Source organism: Eupeodes corollae, chromosome 1 (assembly GCF_945859685.1).
Source record: "Eupeodes corollae chromosome 1, idEupCoro1.1, whole genome shotgun sequence".
Classification (NCBI taxonomy): Eukaryota; Metazoa; Arthropoda; class Insecta; order Diptera; family Syrphidae; genus Eupeodes; species Eupeodes corollae.
The window spans coordinates 308,220,394-308,241,816 of record NC_079147.1 but is presented as its reverse complement, the minus strand read 5'-3'; the positions used below and the strand labels follow the sequence as shown (position 1 = coordinate 308,241,816).

The window sequence follows — 21,423 nt, the reverse complement described above, 5'->3', positions numbered from 1 at the left end:
CATAACTACAGCTATAGAAGAAAAATGAACAAATAATCAAGAGAAGAAAAAATAAAAAAAAACTTCAAATGGTCAATCAGTGAGAAAAGAGACAAAGCAGCACACACAAAACACGAAAACACTGGGTGAAATGACGAAAATGAAATCGAAAAGGGGGACACCGGGAGCTGGCAGCAGCCGCCAACCCAACACCTCCACATCCACTGCTCCATCCATCGTTCCATCGTACATATAAAGGGAAAACTGCATGTACATTCCCCCTTCACCCAACTACACCCCTCTCAAAAACAAGACTTTTCTATATACCAGATTTGAGTCACGTACACCACATTTGCGGTCCAAATTCAAAAGAAGCCCCTACATATCCATATACCTACCACCATCCTATATGTAACTCTGCTGGCTGAACTCAACTGAAAAGAGAAATCTCATCCAAATTAAGTAAATAACAGTGAAAAACAGAACAGCAGTGAACAGAGCAGAGAGACAACAACAAAAAGAAAAAAACTACACAAAAAGAGAACATCAAGCACATATGTTTCCTTTTGCTCTGCTCTACGAAACGAACGGCCGGCAAAATTTCTTCTATATACATCGAAAAAGAGAGAGAAAAAATCGAAAGAGAAAAGTCACCGTCTCTAAAAAACATATGTTTTCCACCGTTGTTCGCTATTCCACTGCCTTTGCTTTGAGTTTTGAGTGTTGATTGCGCCGCCTGGTGTCTATTTAGTGCAAGTGGAACATTTGTGTTGTTGTTGTTGTATGTTGAACAGAGAGCAAGTATCACATCGAAATTGAACGTACTCAGTGGAGGGGATGTAGGCTATATAAAGCCGAAGCAAACAGCCGGCCGGATAGTAGCTTTTGAACACTGCTGATATTCGTATCTCGTTTGCAAGAAACTTGGCAAGAGACCGACCGCAGGCAGAAAAAAATAAAATAACACAATAAACAACAAAAAAGAAATAGACTTTCATATATTCAACAACAAAAAACTTCAATAGATACTTTTTTCTAAATTTACACCAACAATCATCAAATTTTTTAAACAAAAGAAAAGAAAAACTACGAGATCCAAATTTTATATTTCAAAAAAAATAATAAATTAAAAAAACAACGTCAACCAAAATCTCCAAGGATCTCATTCTCAATTACAAAAAATCTGATTAAAGATTCTGCTAAGCCAAAAAAATCTATTTTTGAAAACCCACAAAAGCGATTTTAGACACACGAAACGTGAACCAAACGGATATCAGAGAGCGGATAGAAAAGTTAAACTTTTTTTTACAATTAATCAACAAAAACCAATCAACCAACAACTAACAACCTATAAAAACAAGTGTTTTTTTAAAATTCAAGTGTATTTGCTCGCTTTTTCCATTTTATTGATTTATTCACTCTTATTTTGCTGGAAAAAACACCAAAACCAAATCCAGTAAGGACTCTTCTTGGAAACCGGCGGTTCCGCGTCAACGTCAAAGTCAACGGCAACAGGATAATGAAATAGGGAAAAACCGAAACCATCTCAGAGATAAAAGTTTATAAATCAAATCAAATACAATACCTACACAAGTGATATGCAAGTGCTGTGAGAAAAAGAATACAAATAAAATAAAATTAATTAAAAGTTACAAATTAATAAAAAGCTGAGCTGATGAGAAGAAAAAGATAAAGATAAAGATATTCGTTCAAGAGCTGAGATACAAAAAATTTAAAAAGTTAAAACTACGGACTGCAATTCTTTTCTAAAAAGAATTGTCCGCAGCTTAAAAAGATAAAAGAGATATATATTATATATATGTACATGTTTTTTTAATTTGATTAATTTATAATTAATTTCGTACAAGTTTAAGTAGTTGTTGATTATTTTTCCAATTCAATTTTAAAAAAGAAAAAAACTCATTGTTAATGACACACTGTTTTTTTGTTTGTCGAAAGAAAATTGTGCTTTTCCAAATGAATGTGTGTGTGATTGTGTGACGCGATAACAAATTTAACAAAAAAAAAAAACAAATAAGAAGAAAATCGGTAAACAATTTTTTTGTTTGTCAAAATTGAGGACATCAAAAGTTCGCGCGTTGTCAACAGTAAAAAAAGGAAGTCGTCATCGTCGTCGTCGTTGTTGTCGTCGGCCACCGAAACCGAAGACAGGAGCAGCAATTCAAGCAACAAAAATAGTGATACTAGTAGTAAACTTGTCAAAATTGACGAAGTAGTTTTCGAAGAATTACTCATGAAAATGGAAGTGCTCTCTGTGCAAAATCAATTTCAAGGGCAATTCGGTGTCATAGGGTCAACTAAAGTTAAAGGTGAGTTTTCTTTTTCTAATACCTACCTACCTACCTACTATTTTTTGTTCTTCTTTCATTTTCCTTCATTTTCTTTTATACCTATTAAATGTATGCCGAATATAGGTATTCCTTCTTTTTCTTTCGTCTTACCCCTTTTACTTAAATTTGGTCTATAAACCGGCAGCGGCATGATGCAATGTGTACTCTCTGTAATAATGATTGTGATACATGTGCATCTCCTCCTCAGTACTCAGCTCAAATCAGTCTCTGTGCTTTGGTGTGCTCCATGATAATATCTCCATCACCCACCATGTGCTGATGAAATCTTTCGAGAGAGTTGCAATTGAATTTATTGCTCTTTCTTTCTCCGAACAACACAAAAAAAGTCAAATGATAAAAAGAAAAACTCAAAGTCTTGACAACTTGACAACTACCTACTTTCCCAATTGGGATAAGTCCTGTTCGTGTTCCTTTTTTCTTTTTAGTTTTCTCCTTTTCGGGAAGAAAACGGCTGATATCCCAGCTGTGTGGGCACCTAACTCAGCTGATTGCTTCCTCCTTGCCCCTTTCTCTTCTCTTGTACTCTTTTCTTTCTTTCTTCTGTCATAATTTTGTATGTATGCACCTTCCTTTTCCTGCTCGGCTCGAACTCGGAGCCCTCAGTCAGCGGCAGAACAGAAAAAGAAAATCAATTCTTGTTTTTTCTTTCTCATTTAATTTTCCTATAGGAAAAAACTAACACACATCTTCTTCTGCTTCTCGTTCGTTAGATACTTTTTTTTGTGTTATATATTTTCTTATATCGGTAAATAAGAAAGTATCTACTCTAGAGACTGATGAGTTTCTCTTCAGTCATATGGTTTCCAGCTGATTACTGTGCTCTTAACAAAAAAAAGATTATTATTTTCTCCATCTCTCTCTCTTCTTTCCTTTTGATCTCTTTTGGTTATTTACTAAGTTTTGACAGTGGGTTAGATTATTGGTTCCTCTGTTTTATTCGTAATTTTGCCTTGATGAGCTCTTCATCGGATATTCGTGCCTCGTTTCGAAAGCACGTCGACGTCATCTACATATCTACATCTTCTTTTCGTTCGTTCGAATTTCGGATTCGGATAGGTCTGCAAAAACACGGCCATATCTCGCCGTCCAACAAAAACAAAAAGAGGAGCAAGAGAAACCTCTGTTGCTAGGTGAAGAAAATTATGTATGATGTAGATTATAGTTATGTACGTGTATATCGAAAACTCTGGAAGGTAGATGAGTTGTGTTGGATTGGATATTGGGTTGGTTGGTTGGGGGAGGCAAAAAAAAAGAAAAAATCAAGGAAAACTCATATTTATGGCACACAGGGAGAAAGGCAAAAGTAGAAGAAGAAAAAAAAGTTAAAGTAAATAAAGAATAAGAAATTTTGAAATAGGTACAAAAAAGAAAAACAGGTTGGTAGGTACCTACATATTCGTAGCTCGTAGGCTTTAAAGGTAGGAAGGTAGGTTCTACCGCGATTTTCGTCATTTTATCTTTATGTCGGTGTCAGTTTTTATTTTTTTTTTTTGGATAAAGGGTGAGAAAAGATACTTCTTCTTTTGGATGATAAGGAGGAATTGGATTTTTTGATGAGAGGGTGGTCGTTTTTTTTTTTCTTCTAAAGGGAAAACAGCTTCTGAATGAATGAATTTATAAACGAAAAAATTGAGTTTTCAATGAAAATTGGGAAAGAAGTTGGAATAAAGATACATACATATCTATCTATAGGTATATTTTTTTAAAGAGGAAATAAATTTAAAGATTGACTGACACAGTTTAATTCTTTAAATTAAGAAAATAAAGATTTTAAAGATTAGGATGCGATTGATTAAGTGATTTTTTTTGTTGTAATTTTTTTGACAACCAGTAGATGGCAGTTTTTTGTCTTAATCGGCGAAATATTGATAACTTTAAGAAATTGCTTATAATTCGGTAACAATACCTACAAATACTTGCAGCTCATTCAAAGTTGGTTCATTTAGGTTTGACGACTCGTGAGTGTAGGACCTTTGGCAGAGAGGTGCTATTTTTTTTTTTTATTTTTTGAATTTCACACAATTTGGCTTCTTGTTTTTTTATGAAATTTTCAACTTGAACTTTTCTGTTCTTTCGAATGTTGCCGACTTTTTTTTTAATTTCTACTTGATTTTGGTTAACAATTAATATGAATAAGTTTAATTTTTAAGCTTTTTCCGAATTTCATAACATTGTTTTTTTAATTTATTGTTTCCTTATTTTTTGAATTTCTTAACCAACTTTTTCCTTTTTTAAAATTTATTTTTCAAACAATTTTTTTTTCAAACTTAAAAAAAAGTATTTTTTGAATTTTTTTAAATTTTTCAACTAATTAATTTTTTTCAATTTTTTGTTATATTATTTTTTTTTTAAACTTTAAATTGCTTGATGTTACATATTTAAAAAAAAAATTCAAATTTCGTAAAAGATCTTTTTTTCTTAAAGAATTTATTTTAAATAATTTAAGACAGAAGAATTTGAAATTTTGGTTTTAGGTTTTAGAAATATTTGATTAGCTCAGTTGATCTTCTGAAACTCAGTATTTTCGGGGAATACAAACAAAAAACAACTTACCTTTTTTATTTGATTAGAATTATCGATGTTTCTCAAAAACCAAATTCAGACTTCTACAAATTAAATTTCGAAGGCTTTATTTTTAAAGTTCTTTTTTTTCTTGTCGAATTTACCTTCCTACCCTTTTCTCTTCTTCTTCCTAATTTGTTTCTTAATCATTTCAAGAAAAAATAAAACATTTTATTAAATTTGTTATTTTTTTTTATTTTATTTCCAGACTGGACCAGTCCTCTTACACCACCGCCATCTCACCACCACTATAGTAATAGTAGTAATAAACAAAGTTCCATCGATATTGTCGACGGTCATCACCATCATCGTACAACAATGTCATCGCCAACGGCAATGCATCATCATCATCATCATCACCTTAACCATCATCATCACCTGCAAGCTACAACAAAATCTAGAACTAATAGGCAAACAACAAATTACAGTGATAATAATATTAGTAGTAATACAAACGCTACAAATTTAAGTTCTAGCAATAATATTAATATAAATAATAATAATAATAATTCAACCACCAATAATATTACCACCAACCCCACCAGTGGTAGCCAAACGAATAATCGCTACAATAGTAATTTAATATGTATGACAGATGATGATGCATCCGTTAATGCATTGTCGATACGTTTGCAGAGCGAACTTCGTGCGGCTAAAAGTCGCCATTTAGCATGCACCGAGGTCTCATTACCATGGGATCTAACACCTAGGATAGCAGCTGAAATAATTAAAGTATCTGAAAAGGAGCCATGCGGCATTAGGGGTTGTACAATTTATATTGAATTCGAGGATGAGCCAAGTAATACAAGGTATGTTTTTTAAAAAACCTTAAAAGCCTAAATAAAATTTTACTACACTCGAAAACTAACTAATTTAACTTTCAAACTAAAAATAGCAAACAAACAAAAGCCTAGAGCCAATTTATGCCAATAAGCTACAATTTATGAATCTAAATCAAATTGATCAAAGCTATTTAAAATAAAAATTAGACTTAAACAAAAAAAAGTCAGATAGGAAGGAGGAGGAAGGTATAGAGACTGTTTTGTTTAGTCGAGTGCACAAGTGAGGAGGTCAATAGACTTATAGGCAGCAAAAGATGACCACATAGAATTAGCTATTCGCTTATGCGAACGAGTATACATTCACTCAATTTAAACTTTTAAATTAACAACAACCAAACACTTTGCACTAAAGCATACACAAATAGCTATTAAGCCAACAACAACAAAAAAAACTATCTATCTTTTTTCGTTGTATCTCTATTTGTATCTTTTGCCTATCTCTCTGTGTCAATTGAAACAAAGCGCATAACAAATTAAATACAATTAAATTTTTTACTTGCTGTGTTGTTGTAATCTGTTCCTTCTTTTTTTTTCTGTTCATCTTTGCCTTTCATTTTAAAAGAAGCAGAAAAAAAAAGAAATTTCCACTTTGCGTTTTTGCTTCATGTTGATTATCAACGCAGGCAGCCTTTGAGGTTCTTTTTCCTCTTCCTCGAGCCCGCTCTCTTGTTCCATTAGCACTCGGCTCAGCGGCGGCGACTTTAAGTTGTTGAAAATGACTGCCTTTTGTGCGTTTGCTATTAATAGATTCTGTTGAATAAACAATATTTTTTTTCTACTAGAAATGATTTGTTTACTTTATTTCCTCAGTGAGCTAACAATTTGTTTTTCTTTTTTTTTAATTTCCAGGCGAATTGCATCGATGAAAGTAGATCCTAATACAGTACCTACTTTTGAGCTGTATTTAACACTGAAACAGGACAAGAGTGGCTGGACATCACTGTTGCCGCAGTTTATTAAGTAAGTATCTTGTCAATCATCTTCTCAATCATTGAAACAATCTTAAAATCCACAAAGAAAAAAAAAATCAATCAAGACTTAAAAACTAATCAATATGTTTTCTTTTTTTCTTGTCTCTTTGCAGAAATCTTACTAAAAGCAGTACAATTTTGATTAGTCCTGACTTTTCATTAACCAAAAACAAATTGTATCACAGTTCGTCAGAGTAAGATTTTTAATATACATTCTCATTTAGTATCTATCTCCATCCTGACCCACTCTTTCTCTCTACAATAAAACTACATCAACAAAATAAAAACAACAATAAGAGAAAATAATAATTTCAAATCCCTCCGAATGTTTATCTTATCTTATTACAAAAAAATAATAATAACGCGCGCAATCAAAACAACAAAGAAAATTAAAAGCTTTACTTGTTTTTCATCCCCCCGATCAACGAAATAAGTAAAAACAAAAAAAAACAACAAAAAAAACAATAAACCCAACCCCAGTTGAAAAATAAATAAATATATATACATAAATATACAATTACACCCAAAAGCCATTCAGAGGCCGAAAGAAAGAAAGAAAATTTAACTACAAATTGAAATCTTTTTCAAAACCATCAACAATAAAAAAAAACCAACAACAACAACAACAACCAACCAACACACATAAAAAGTGGCAGCACTTTTGAAACAACAAAAATAAAAGAAACAAAAATGTTTAAGGTATTTTTTTAAAATGAAATTCTTAAACTTTCGTATTTTTAAGTATTATCATCAAAATAAAAAAAAAACAAAGGTGATGTGATATTAATAATATTATTAATCTATAAAAAAAACAAACATTTTTTACATATAACATTATTGCATTAAAAACAAACAAAAAATTAAATTAAATCATTAAGTTTCATTAACTTCGTCGGCTATTTAAAACAAAAAATTCAACAACAAAAGAAAAAACATTAAAAATTCTAAGAAGCAATACAATTAACAAAAAAGAATTTTATTCTTTTCATCTTCTTAGACTTCTTTAGGTTCTTCTTTTTTGTTTTTTTTTTTCTACTATCTACTTCTTGTAATAAATTCTTCGTTATTTATTTTAAATCTTTTTTCAAAAAAACAAAAAATCTAATTTATAAACAAAAAAAAACTTATCCTTAATTTTATTAATTTTCTCTTTGTTACAACAAAAATTTAAAATTAAAAAAAAATAAAAATGAATACATGCATCGTATTACAATTATGTTGATTTCTCTTTTTGTTTTGTGTGCTACTCTTACCAGTAGTGGATCTTCATCTTCTTAAAAACAAAACAAAAAATTAACAAAAAAAACAAAAAAATTCTATTTTTAAGAAATTTTTTTAAACATTAAAATTAATCGAAAAAAAACCACTTACGGCATAAAAAACAAAAAGAAATGAAAACATAAATATGAAAAAAAGTCATCTGTGTTATATTTTATAGTAATTATCATAAAATAAAAATAAAAAATTATTAAACATTTGTTTTTTTTTTTTTTTAAATTGCTAGGTATTTAACAAAAAATTGAAAATTTAAAAATTACACACAACAAAAACCGGTGTTTTGCGATAAATGATTTTTGAAATTTATTATTATTATTATTATTTTCCTCTTAATTAAGAATTTGTATGTGTTATTATTTAATTTAATATATTATTATTTAATTTAATATATTATTATTATTATTATTATTTTTTTATGAAAAAACAAATCAACTGTGCATGTTATAATTTTTTGTATTAAAAAAACAAATCACTAGATGTAAACAAAATAATTACGTTATATATATAGTTTTTGTTCTTTTTTAATTAAATCACAAAACAAAAAAAAATAATACTTTTTATTTTGACATATAACAAAAGAAAAAGTAAAACAAAACGATCTCGAATTTTTAATAATTATTTACGAAAAAAAAACAATAATCTTATTCTCTCACCACCAACCACCCTTCACCTTTCACCACCACCTTCTTTCGTCTTCTTCTCATTAAAAACTCGATCTTTTGATTTTTCACCATTTTAAACGATATTCAACACACAATTTCTATCACAAAACTCACCACAGAAACACTCGTTTTTAATTTCATTTCATTTTTCTATATATCATGAAAAAAAAAACAACAACAACAAAAAATCAAGAGGGCTGTTTTAAAACAAAAATAAAAAAATTGTTTATAACTATAGGAGTAGCATAGGAATCAATTTTGCAAATGATAGGAACAAAAACAAACAACCCCCATTTTTCTCCCCTAAAATACACAAATTACAAACAAACAGTATTTTCTTCGATCAACGATGATAGTTTGAATCGTTGACAACAACAACAAAAAACTAATTTGTTTAGGGCAGAATTTCGACCAATTTGTTGTAAAATTAAAATTATATTCCTCTTCTTTTAATGTAATCTAAAAACTCGTGTTTCCAAACAAAAAAATTCTTTCCGCTGTAAAAAAAAAAAAACAAAAAAATAATCGTAAATCTGCTTAGGTGTAAAATCATTAACTATAGGAACAAACAATTAAATTAAACAAAACAAAATAAGAAGAAATTCTCAAGTAATGACTGAAAAGCCGAAAGTAAAAAAATAATCATTCAAACTCAAAAATTATTAATTACTACTCTCTCACAGGAAAATCAGCTATTTTCAATAAAAGAAACAAAAAAACAAATAAATAGTCAAAAATAAGCTCCATTTCCAGTTATATACTTGTACGCAAAAAATAAAAATATTAAATTTTCTAAAAATCGTGTGTAGAATAGAAGTTTTTTTTTCGTTTCGATTGCAAAAAGAAAAAAATTAAACAAAAATCAAGAAACAACCATTAATCAGTCATAAAATGTGATGTAGATTGTAGTATTTATTAAATATATAAACAAAATTAAACCAATACCCAATCGGTTTTCAGTTGAAAAATAAAATAAACAATTATGTGTAAAAAAAAAAATGTCATTGTTCAAGCAAACAAAAACAAACTCCTCTCTGTTATGTGTTATTTGTTTAAAATAATTCTTAAATTTTTGTGTGTATTTTACTTCGTTTTAGGTTTTTTAAAAATTCATTTTTTAATCATTCACCATATTTCATTCATCCCCTTAATCTCTATCATTACATTTTTTTTATATCTCATCATCCCCTAATTCTTTTAAATTTTATTTAAGAAACAAAAACAAAATCTCCCCCGCCAAACAAAACCAAATTCTTTTTGTAATTTTTCTATATAACATTAGCTTTAAAAAAAACAACAACAACAACAATATAAAAACATAAAAAATCAACACAAAACAAAAATCAATATTATTAAATGTATCCATTTTACTTCTTTTAATAAAAAAAACAAAAAAAATAAAATATGTTATCTACACATATAGAAAAAAATCAATTATAAATTACAATAAAACCCAAGTATTTTTTAATATTAATATTTTATTTTTAAACATTAAACATGATAATTTTTAATCAAATACATTTTTTTCTATATGCGAGAGAGACCATAATTATATGAGGATCTTTTTCATTTATAAACAAATAAAAAACTCAAAAACACAGTAAAATATTTAACACGAAGAAACAAAACAAAAAAAAAATAGCCCTTAAGTAAGATGTTTGAAGAAAATTACGAAAAGAAATAAAATTTAAACAAAAAAACAAAAAATAAATAATTATTAAATGTTACCAATTAAAATACAAAAAAAAAAACAAAGTATATATATTATTATAATATTTAGTAATGACTCTGATCACAATACGAGTTATCCCACCATGTGATTAATTAATGATTATTAAACAAAAAAAAAAAAAATAAAATTATAAAAATAATAATAACTACATACATACAACAACATCTACGTGATTTAGAATGTAAGATATTCTCTTTTTATATTTAATATAAAGATGAAAAACAATTTGGTGAAGATATAAGATGATGATGATGAAAAAAAAAAACAAAAACAAAAAAACAAAAATAAAAACAATAAAAAGAAAATAATTTAAAAAAAAAAATACTTTTTGGTTTTTTTTATTTTTTCTTAATTTTTTTTCAGTTGGTTTTCTCCTTTTTCGTTGGCATTGTTCTTCTTCTTTTGTTTAAATGGTTAAACTTCAGTTGTACCTGATTTTAATTTGTTGACTTTTTTGTTTGATTTTGAGTAAGTATGATTTTTTAAAATTATTTTGAGTGAGCTTTTCAAAGCTCCTCCTTTTACCTTTGACATATTCATCTGGAGCTTTCGGAAAACCTTATGGTATGAGTTGCAAAATGAGTTGTTAATATGATGTGAGTCTGTAACCTATAAAGCTTTTGGTGCATTAAAAGCTTGCTTCGAGTTTTTGGGAAAATCTTCATTAAGATTTAAGCAACTTAATTCAGATTTCACGACTTCAAAATAATTTTAATTAAAGCTTCACCATTAACTCACACTCAAAAAAGCGAGAGCTTTTATTGAACTTTTCAAATGAGTTAGAGCCACTTACTTTGTGTGCCTCTAAAATGCATCTCTTGGCACTGTGAGGTGGGCCTTTAATTTCAAGCTTTTCCCCGGCCTTGGTGGACTATTTTGGACTATTAGTCTAGTTCGCTCCTGGTTTGCTGAAATATTTGATTAAAATCATTAAACGTGCTTGTTTTTTTTTGTTTAAATAAATATTTCCAATTTAAACTAACTTCAATTGAAATATTCAAATCAGGGACATTTTGCTGACGTAGAAATTTAAATTTCTTCGACCGTCACACGTAGGTTTTGATGCGAGTGTGACTTCCAAATAAAATAAACAAATAATGTTTAAAAAAGATTCACTCAAGCTCCCCCAAAACAAAAACATGATAATTTCTCGTGCTGTTGAGCACGTTCACAAAGTTAAACAAAACTTAAACAATGAAGCAAAATCGAACTCAAGGCGATTGACTTTGTTATTGTTTGTTTGTTTTTTCAACTCATTAGCAACAAATTAGTTAAATAATGTTTCAATGGATAGACGTATAGCTCCAAAGGGATCTGTCTACAAAATTTTTATTTAATTATTTATATTTTTGTTTAACAATTAATTCGAAAGAGAACTATGAAAAAATCGATCGAAAAGCACAACGTGATCGGTTTAATAAAACCAAACTTAAGAATTAAAAAAAAACATAATAAGATAAAAATAAATAATATGTCAGGAATATATAATAATAATAATAATAATATTTTAATTCATAAAACTTAGAATAGAAATCAATCAATTTTATTAAAATTTTTATAATTTCATAAATTTTCGTGTCCTTAAAAAAAGAGTTAAAAGTTTAAATATACTTTTAACTAAACATGGCAGTGGTCGATAAAAATATAAAAACAAAATAAAATATAAAACATATTTACAAATTTATAATTAAAGAAAAAAAAACCAAGAAAAGAAAATTAAAAGGAAAAAGAATTACTAAGAAAATAATAAAAAAAAATTCTTTTAATTGTGTACAAACTAATGTCTAAGTAAAAATAATAATAATAATTATAAAAAAACAACAAACTATATTTTTTATATTAAAAAAAAAAACAAATAACAATTAAAAGAGAGACAAACAAAATATAGGTATGAACAAAACAAAAAATTAAAATTTAAAAATAAAATCATCATCATTAAAAATATTACACATTGTTATTATATGATTTTTCTCATATTTAAAAATTAATAATAATTACATACATATTTAAATAAATATATATACATCATATATATATATGTATATAAATACTTATTGTGCCATTAACTTTTAGGTTCAACAATTTTTTTTAGGTATTATACGATATGACCTTTTAGTTCTTTTCCAATTTCAATTCGATTGCCTTTCAATAAAAAAAAAAAAACATAAAAATAAGAAAACATGAGCAACAATAAGGACAAAAAACATAAATGTGAAGATAAGATTAAAAATAATATAATTAGTAGGATATGTGTATGTTTGAAAACAAAAATACAAATATTTAAAATAATAAATATCGTGAGTGCAAGGAAAAAAATTTAATTTTTTTTTTAAAAAACAAAAAAAAACAAAATACTTATCGTGTAGATATCGTTATAAACAAACAAACAAAACAAAGCAAAACTTTAAATATACATATAACTTAAAAAAACAAACAAAAATTGCATGTAAGATTTATTGAGTTTATAGGTATTTGTTTATAAAAAATTAATAAATTTAACACATTTTTTAAATTGTAGGTAATGTGAAATAATTTAATAATCATGGGTGTGTTACAATGGAAGACAAAAAAAAAAATTATATATAAAGTGAAAAAAATAACAAATTTTAGAATCGACAATTAAATTTAACAAATTTTTAAAAAATAGTATGTGGTTAAAATATAAGTAAGAGATTGGTGTCTTTTTTTTTTTTTTTGAAAATTTCGTGTATACAAGTGATTATAATAGTATCTAAAAATATATATTTAACTTGCGGTGGTTTCTGATGGTCTGAGGATGGAAAAATCAACTATTTTACTGTATATCGCAATGCCAGCCATATTCTTCTATTAAAAGGTAAGCAACGTGAACGTAAAATTATAAGCTACATATATTTAAAAAAAAATATAAATATATATTGTATGTGTATAATCTTTAGATAGGTAGGATTTATTTTATTAATTATTCTATTTATTTATTTTGAAGTTATAAAGAACGTTTTTTATTTGAGGAGGTTATCGAAATACTGAATTTGAGAAGAAAAAAACAAAAAATTGCGCGCGTTTTGTTGTCATAATATCACCAAGAAAAAAAAACAAACAACAAATTTCCAATAAGATAAGGTATACAAAATTTCAATAATTTTTTTTGTTATAAAATTAAATTTCGTTATCGTAAAATGTGCCATTATAATTTAAAAAATAAATAAAAAAAAGAAAAAAGATACATTCAAGGATTAATTATTACGCCTTCCTGAGATGTGCTTTTTTTTAATCTTTGAATAGTAAAATAGAGTTTGTAGGTGTCTATTTAAACAAACAAATTTAAATATTTATATACATCATAATATATATACATACATGGTAAGACATAAGTTATTTTTTCACTAAAAATTAAATAAAACAAAAACAAACTCAATTCTGTGAGTGCACACATATATACATATAAAAAGCATATATAGGCATACAAATTCGCATATAAACATAAAGCTTTTGATGGATTTATTAATGAAAAAAAAAACTAAAAACAAATTTAAGAATTAAAAAAAAAAAACAAAGAACACAAGAAATTTTTGTGTAAGAATTTTTTCGTTTTCTTTTTAAATAGAAATAAGTTGCACCAGATAGACAAGTCTAAACATTAAAAATAAAATAAATACAAATTAATATACAAACCGACAAACAACTGTAATAAAAAAAGCTTCGTCCTTCGGAATAATTATAGTGCGCTTTCTTCAAAAAACGCTTCTTATCTTCGACTACTTGCTCTCTGGATGGGAACTTTTTAGTTTTCCATCCGCCACTTATTGACAACTTTTGTATGTGGTCGTTTCTTTTTTAAGCAATTTTTCAAGACCTAAACTTTTAATTTTGAGTGAAAGCTCATCACTATTTTTCTTTAACGAGTCTTTATTTTTGTTGAAGTAATAAAAATTCACTTAATTTTCATCTTTGTCCTTAAACCAAATAACAAAATCTGATTTTTCAATTTTGAGTGAAGACTCTTCAATAATTTTGTTTTAATTATTGTTTCCAGGATTTCCCAATCACTTTTTTCATACTCTTAATTGCGTGAAACCTTAATAATATTTTTATCTTACTTCCATTATCTTATTTTTCAAACTTAAAATATTGAGTGAAAGCTTAACAAATAATATTTTTCTTTAACGACTTTTTGTCGAAGTAGTCAAAAACGTACTTACTTTTCACCTTTGTTCTTAATCTAAATAAAAAAATCGGATTTTTCAGTTTTGAGTGAAGCTCTTTAATAACTTTTTTTAAATTATTGTTTCCATAATTTCCAAATCTCCTATTTTCTTACTCTTAATTGAGTGAAAGCTTAATAATATTTTTACATTTACTTCCACTATCTTATTTTTAAACTTAAAAACTTTTCATCTTTATTCTTAAACTAAATAAAAATCAGATTTTTCAATTTTGAGTGAAAGCTCTTCAATAATTTTGTTTAAATTATTGTTTCCATAATTTCCCAATCTCTTTTTTTCTTACTTTTAATTGAGTGAAAGCTTAATAATATTTGTATCTTACTTTGACTATCTTATTTTTCAAACTTACAATATTGAGTGACATCTTAACAAATACAATTTTTCTTTAACGAGTTTTTGTCTTTATCTTTTTTCTTAAACCAAATAACAAAATCTGATTATTCAATTCTGAGTGAAAGCTCTTCAATAATTTGTTTAAATTAGTGTTTCCATAAATTCCCAATCTCTTTTTTTTTCTTACTCTAAATTGAGTTAAAGCTTAATAATATTTGTATTCTTACATTCATTATCTTACTTTTCAAACTTAAAGTATTGAGTGAAAGCTTAACAATAATTTATTTTAAAGAGTTTCTGTATCCCTATTTTTTGTTCTAAAATTTCTTCATACCAAAAAAGAAATATGTATGAAAAGCTCAATACTATTGAGCGAAAGCTCTTTCTCAAAAATTTGTTTCAAACAAATTACCAATATTATTGCTCATAACCAATATATAGAACAAAATTCTAAAGAAACGCATATTTCCTGTCTCCAGCTTAGCTTGTCCTCTGGATTAATACGAAATTTTCAATAGTGACACAAAACAAAAAAATTAGTATTCTTTTATATGTATTGTATATGTGCATACCAAAGTAATTTTTATTAATTAAAAACAAAAATACAAAACAAAAACTAGTTATAACCAATTTCAAATCTTAGCTAGGTAGGATATGTAAGGATATTGTATTATAATTATTTTATAAAATATTAGTTTTTCTTAAAATTTTTAATTTTTTTTCTATTGATCAATGAGGGAGTTAGTAAGAGTATCCTTATACGAATTTGGCAAACAAAACAACAAATATTCGAATAAATTAAGGAACAAAGCAATTACATACATACAAAGAACGAACAAAGCAAAACAAAATCAATTTTTAGGTTGTTTCGGTTAATTTTAAGCCGAATTTTAATAAAATTGATTGATTCTTAATTTGATGATTCTATCGTTTCTATGTAATTTTTAAAAATTATAAATTACAGTAAAAAAAAAAACAAAAAATACTCAATAAATTTAGAGACTTACAGCATGAACAAAACAAAACAAAATTAATAAGAAGTATGTATAAATTTAAATTAAGGTTTTCTTCGTAGATGGTATATAAAATTAAAATACAAAAATTATATATATGTAAAATGTATAAATTTATATTTAAACGAAAAAGCAAAAACAATTAAAGAATAAACGAATTTTCCCTTTTGCGTCATCGTCCATATCAAAGTTTACGAAAAATAAAGTAAGAAAATAATTTTAAAAAAAATTAAAATTTAAACTCAAAACAAATAAATTAAAAATGAAATTAAATATTTCGTGCTTTAAACAACAACAAAAAAAAACAAACAAACAAATATTTAATCAAAACAATAATGTCGTGCTCAATGTTTTTTAAGTAGTTTTTATTCACTGTGTAATTCAGGCAACAAACCAGCAAACAATATTTAAAACAGCATATTTTAAATAAAAATTCAAAAAACCAATACAAAAAAATATTCTTACAAAAATACCAAACAATAAAATAGTCAATTTCTCCGTCATCATTTCTTAACTAAAATACAACACACAAAAATATAGTATAAAAATATTATTCATCATTATTATTATTATTATCAGTGTCAGTAGTTGCGCGCTTATAATAAAAAAATAATAGACAAAATAAAAAATCGCTTATAAATATCGTTCATTTAAATATATAAATTAAAACAAAAAGTTTAATAATAAAAATTTAAGTGTTTAATAAAAAGTGTAACAGAAAAAAGTAAATTTCGTACAGAATTAGAGAAAAACATAACTAAAAATAGTAAACAAAAAAAAAAACAAACAGAGAAGAATCCCAGCTTCTTAAACAAACATTTTTTTAATTAATTAAAATTTATAATTTATAATTTCACCAAATCAAGTTTCCATAAATAAAAAAAAAAAACAAATTAAGTCAAATCTCTATCTCTCTATCTCACACCAAAACAAACTTACCATACACCATAAACCCACTCTTTATCTCTCTTTCTCTCTCAGTCATTCTTCATCAAATCAGTTTTTCTTTTGTTATAATTTTATTGAAATATAATAATTTTATGTTCTTGTAAAATACCAAAAAGGGAAGCAAAGAACTGTACTGTGACAAATGAAAAATATTTAAATGATAAGCATACAAAATTAAGAAAGAACAAAAATTAAACTTAAAAACATTTTTTATTGTTCTTTATAAAAAAAATAAACAAACAAAAAAAAAGAAAATTACAATAATTTGTAGGTTAAACAAAAATATAAAATTTATTAGGAAAAACCAAATAATTAAAGATAAATTAACAAAACCAAAAAAAAAAAATACAACAAAAATATTTTAAACTGAATTTGCATATGTTATGTAGCTAACAATATTCATTTACAATAAATAAAGTTAATACAACAAAAAACAAACAAAAACACTGTCTTGTTTCTATTTTCCAAAACTTGGAATATTATTTTTTCTCTAGAAGGTAAATTATAAAAATAATACAACAAAAAATAAAAAAACATATCTTTGCTTTGTTTGAACTGAATTGGTGAAATTATTTTATTTAATTTTTTTTTCGGAGCCAACTTAAACAAAATAAAAACAATATTTTTTATTTTATTTTATACTTTTTGTTTCTAAATATTTAAAAAAAAAAATGATAAAAAAAGGTGAACAGGATCTTAACAAAAAATTCTGGTTTCTGTGACAACATAACAAAAAAAAATACGAAGAGACAAAAACACAAATCCCAACACAAAAAATGACAAAACTTATGACTTTTTTAACTTTCAAAAACAAAGTTAAATCACACAAAAGCGAAAGACTAAATTTAAATTAAAAACAAAAAACAAAATAACATAAACCAAAAAATATCATAAGTATCTTAAGGATAAAATAATTAATTAAAAAAAAACTTTCATACACTCACCCACAACATTTACTGTACACTCCCTCACACATACCTACATCAAAAAACAACAACAAAACAAAAATACATGAATTTATAAAACAAAAATATATATACAAAATATTATACATAGATATAACGAAAAAAAAACAAAAACAAAATAATATTTGTAATTAAGAAGAAACAACTATTGTAACAAATAAATAATTGTGATGTAATTTTTAATGGACCTCTCTATCTCTTGTTTATAATCAATTAAATTTTAATATCAAATACAAAAAAAAAATTAATCGTGTTTATATATTTAAATTGGTAATAAAAGAACAAAAATATGGCAAACCACAACAACAACAAAAACAACAACAAAAAATTAAGTAAATTCCGATGAAATAAAGAACACGCGCTCCTTTGCATTATTGTGAATGCAAATATCAATAATTGTATTTTTTGACAAAAATATGATAAAAATATGAAAAAAAACAGACAAAACAAAATAATTATTATTAATTATGTAAATGTAAGTAAATAAAACAAAAATTATAATCAAACAACTTTATATGAAAGACAAAAAATAATTAACAAAAAAAAATACAAAAGAAATTATATATATATACAAAATATATATAAATTTTAAAAAATAGATCTAACAACAATTAAAAAATAAAAAAAAAAAAACTTTACCAAAAACAAAATAAAGTCGACAAAAATAATGAAAAAATGGTAAAATAGGATTAAATAAAAAATAAAACAAAAATATAAAATTTGATATTAGGTTTAAGTAACTAGTTGTTATTTCAAATTGAATTGATTATTTATTTATGAACCAAGAAAACAAAAACAAATTAATAATTACGGATGAACAAATTGATGAAGATATTATGTGAAGAATATGAACATGAACAACAAACTGGAAATAAGTTATTATAACGAGTATTAAAAAAATAAAGAAAAAAATACAAAATACAAAACATAAATGTGTTTTTATTTTTTAGTTTTTTTGTTTTTCAGAATTTTCCAGGACTCTTTGGTAACAATTTAGAAAGTTTGGAGACAGTTTGCAATACTTCTTGAAATATGGAGAGAGCTGCAGAAAAAGCAAAACTTAGTTTCCTGCGGGTCAATAATTTCCAGGAAAGGCAATCAGCTCTTGATTTTCGTAGACAAATATAATTCAATTTTTGTCTTGAACAGTTTCTTTTAAGAAATACATCAGCTTTCAGGTGAAGCTTTTCAGAAGATTTTAATTAATCTTTTTGTGGTAGCGCATTTCACATTAGTGTAAAAAGTACGTCCGAAATTAGGTTAATTAGGAGTAAAGTGTTGGGCATTCCTAGAAGTACGGGTATTACGATTGAATTGCTTGATGCTTGAGGAGCGTTGTTTGTGAAAATATAAATAAAAACTTTTTAAATTGTAGCCAGGTCAGAAGGGGTAAGAAACTTCTTGCATCGTGTTGGAAAAAACCCAAAAACTTTGCAGCATTTTTGACAGTATCAATTATATGATCACTCCAAAAGGGATGGTTTGTTATGTGCATAATCTAGAATTGAAAACTCCTCGAAGGAAGTACCACACATGGATAGTGGCATTGGGAGAGGGTTGCGCATTTGAGATAGTAGACAGCATTGGGTTTTGGAAGCATTAAATTCTGCCCGAATTGTCATCAGCGAAACAATAATTTAGGTTAGAAGTTCAAGACATGACATCATTTAGAAAAATGAATAAAAGGTATCGGACACAAAACGGACCCCTGCGGCACACGTTTGTTTGTGAATATTAAATGTAACGTTCACAATACTACTTGGATTAAACGAGCTGGTAGTTTCTAACCGAAAAAAGAAGAGATTCATCAATACTAAAAGCACGCATTTTCGATAAGAGAGCTTGATGCTAAACTTTATCAAATGCTTTTAAAATATCAACTACAATAATCTAATTTTCTTCAAGACGATAAACCATGAAAACACCAGTGGACCTATTGCTACGAAAGCCATATTGTCGATTAAGAAGGTTTCGTTTTTCAAGACTCTTCTAAAACTGAAAATTTATCAGCGTATGTAAGTACAATTGGAAGGTAGTTAGAGAGGGAGGAGTTTTTGAATTTTTAGGGACAGGCTGTAAAAATGCTGTTTTCCACCCACTTGGAAAGAGACCTATATACCATGACAGATATAGAGAAGCTTAGTTTTTGATATGATTTGACGTTTAAGGTTTATTTTGAAGCTAATCATCGTAAATAGGTAGGAGCAGAAGACTCGAACGAGTATTGGTGATTTAGGAGATTTAGGTTTGCAGGCCTCTTCAAAGAATTTCGAAGATTTGGAGACATTTGAAGAATTGTAGATTATTTTAATATTCGTGGGCTTACAGCGAATATTCTTTCTGTGTACTCCCATACTGCTTTAAATAGGCTACCTGTATTGACACTAAGTGAAACCCTAGTAGTAGTCTCGTCATATACATCAGGAATGATGTTGCTTATCAGTTCTTGCCACAATATTGTCTTTGCAACAATTCTTTTTTCAATTGTAGGTGGTTTAAATTTTCCATGAATAAGCAAATCATTCACTATTGCTTCCTTTATCCAAGCCCCAATCTAGACAGAGTGTCGACTTCTCGTGAATTTGATGCTTTGTCTGATTCCATCCAAAGAATTGTTTCGTCCTATCCTCGCACTGAAATCGTTGTTACGGGCGATTTCACAGTACACAATTCTTCAGAAGGAGTGTGTGCTGAGATCTTCGCTGAGTTAAACCACCTAACTCATCTGGTCAACGAGCCCGTTTGTCAATACGAGAAAGCCAACTGGGACGGTCTCAATAATTACTTCAGGATCTTTAACTGGTCACTATGCTTCCTCGATAGTGACGTTGACGCCAGCGCTGATATGATCACAAGTTTGATTCTCCTGGGAATGAGAACTTTTATCCCCTATAGGGTTAAAAGAATCAGACCTCTTCCTCGGTTCCTACGCTCGTTGTGAATGACACTCCATTTGTTAGCTCCTTAGAGAAAGCAAATCTCTTTGCTAGGCAGTTCGCCGCAAATTCAACGCTGCCAGTGAGTGTTATGACTCCGACTGTACTTGATCGAGTTAATGATTCTATGGGGCAAATCTTTTTTCACACTCGTAGCGAGAGTCCTAAAAGATCTTAACATGGTATCCCCGCTATTATTCTGAAGAGCTGTTTTTTATCGCTGGAAAAACCGCGTAAGCTTTTTCATCTGTCCTACTCCTCAGGTCTCGTTCCGAGCGGATGAAAAACCGCATTTGTCCAGCCTATTCCCAAAAACCGATTGCACTCACGTGCCTTCTTTCCAAAGTCATGGAAACGGCGATTAATTATCAGCTCAAGAAATATCTTGAAGAACGGAAGCCTCTTAATAACCGACAGTATGGCTTTCGTAGAATCCTTCTTTCATTGGATTAGTAATTACCTTTCGAATCGTTCAATACAAGTTGTATTGGATGGATTCAAGTCTGAAAACCACAAAATTAATTCTGGTTTCTCATTTTTATTAATGATCTCCTGTCTGCAACATCTAATCCAATACATTGTTTCGCTGACGATAGTACTCTTAGCTTTTCATATTCGTTTTCAG

At 27.2% G+C, this 21,423-nt stretch overlaps 1 protein-coding gene across 1 annotated transcript; it reads left to right on the top strand.

Moving 5' to 3' along the window:
- The first annotated feature begins 851 nt into the window (after window positions 1-851).
- On the top strand, window positions 852-18,662 carry LOC129942656 (protein charybde). Its single transcript, XM_056051686.1, has 4 exons — window positions 852-2,309; window positions 5,122-5,722; window positions 6,605-6,715; window positions 6,840-18,662. The coding sequence occupies exons 1-4, from the start codon at window positions 2,234-2,236 to the stop codon at window positions 6,922-6,924; spliced, it is 873 nt and encodes a 290-aa protein (XP_055907661.1). The 5' UTR covers window positions 852-2,233; the 3' UTR covers window positions 6,925-18,662.
- Window positions 18,663-21,423: the final 2,761 nt, after the last annotated feature.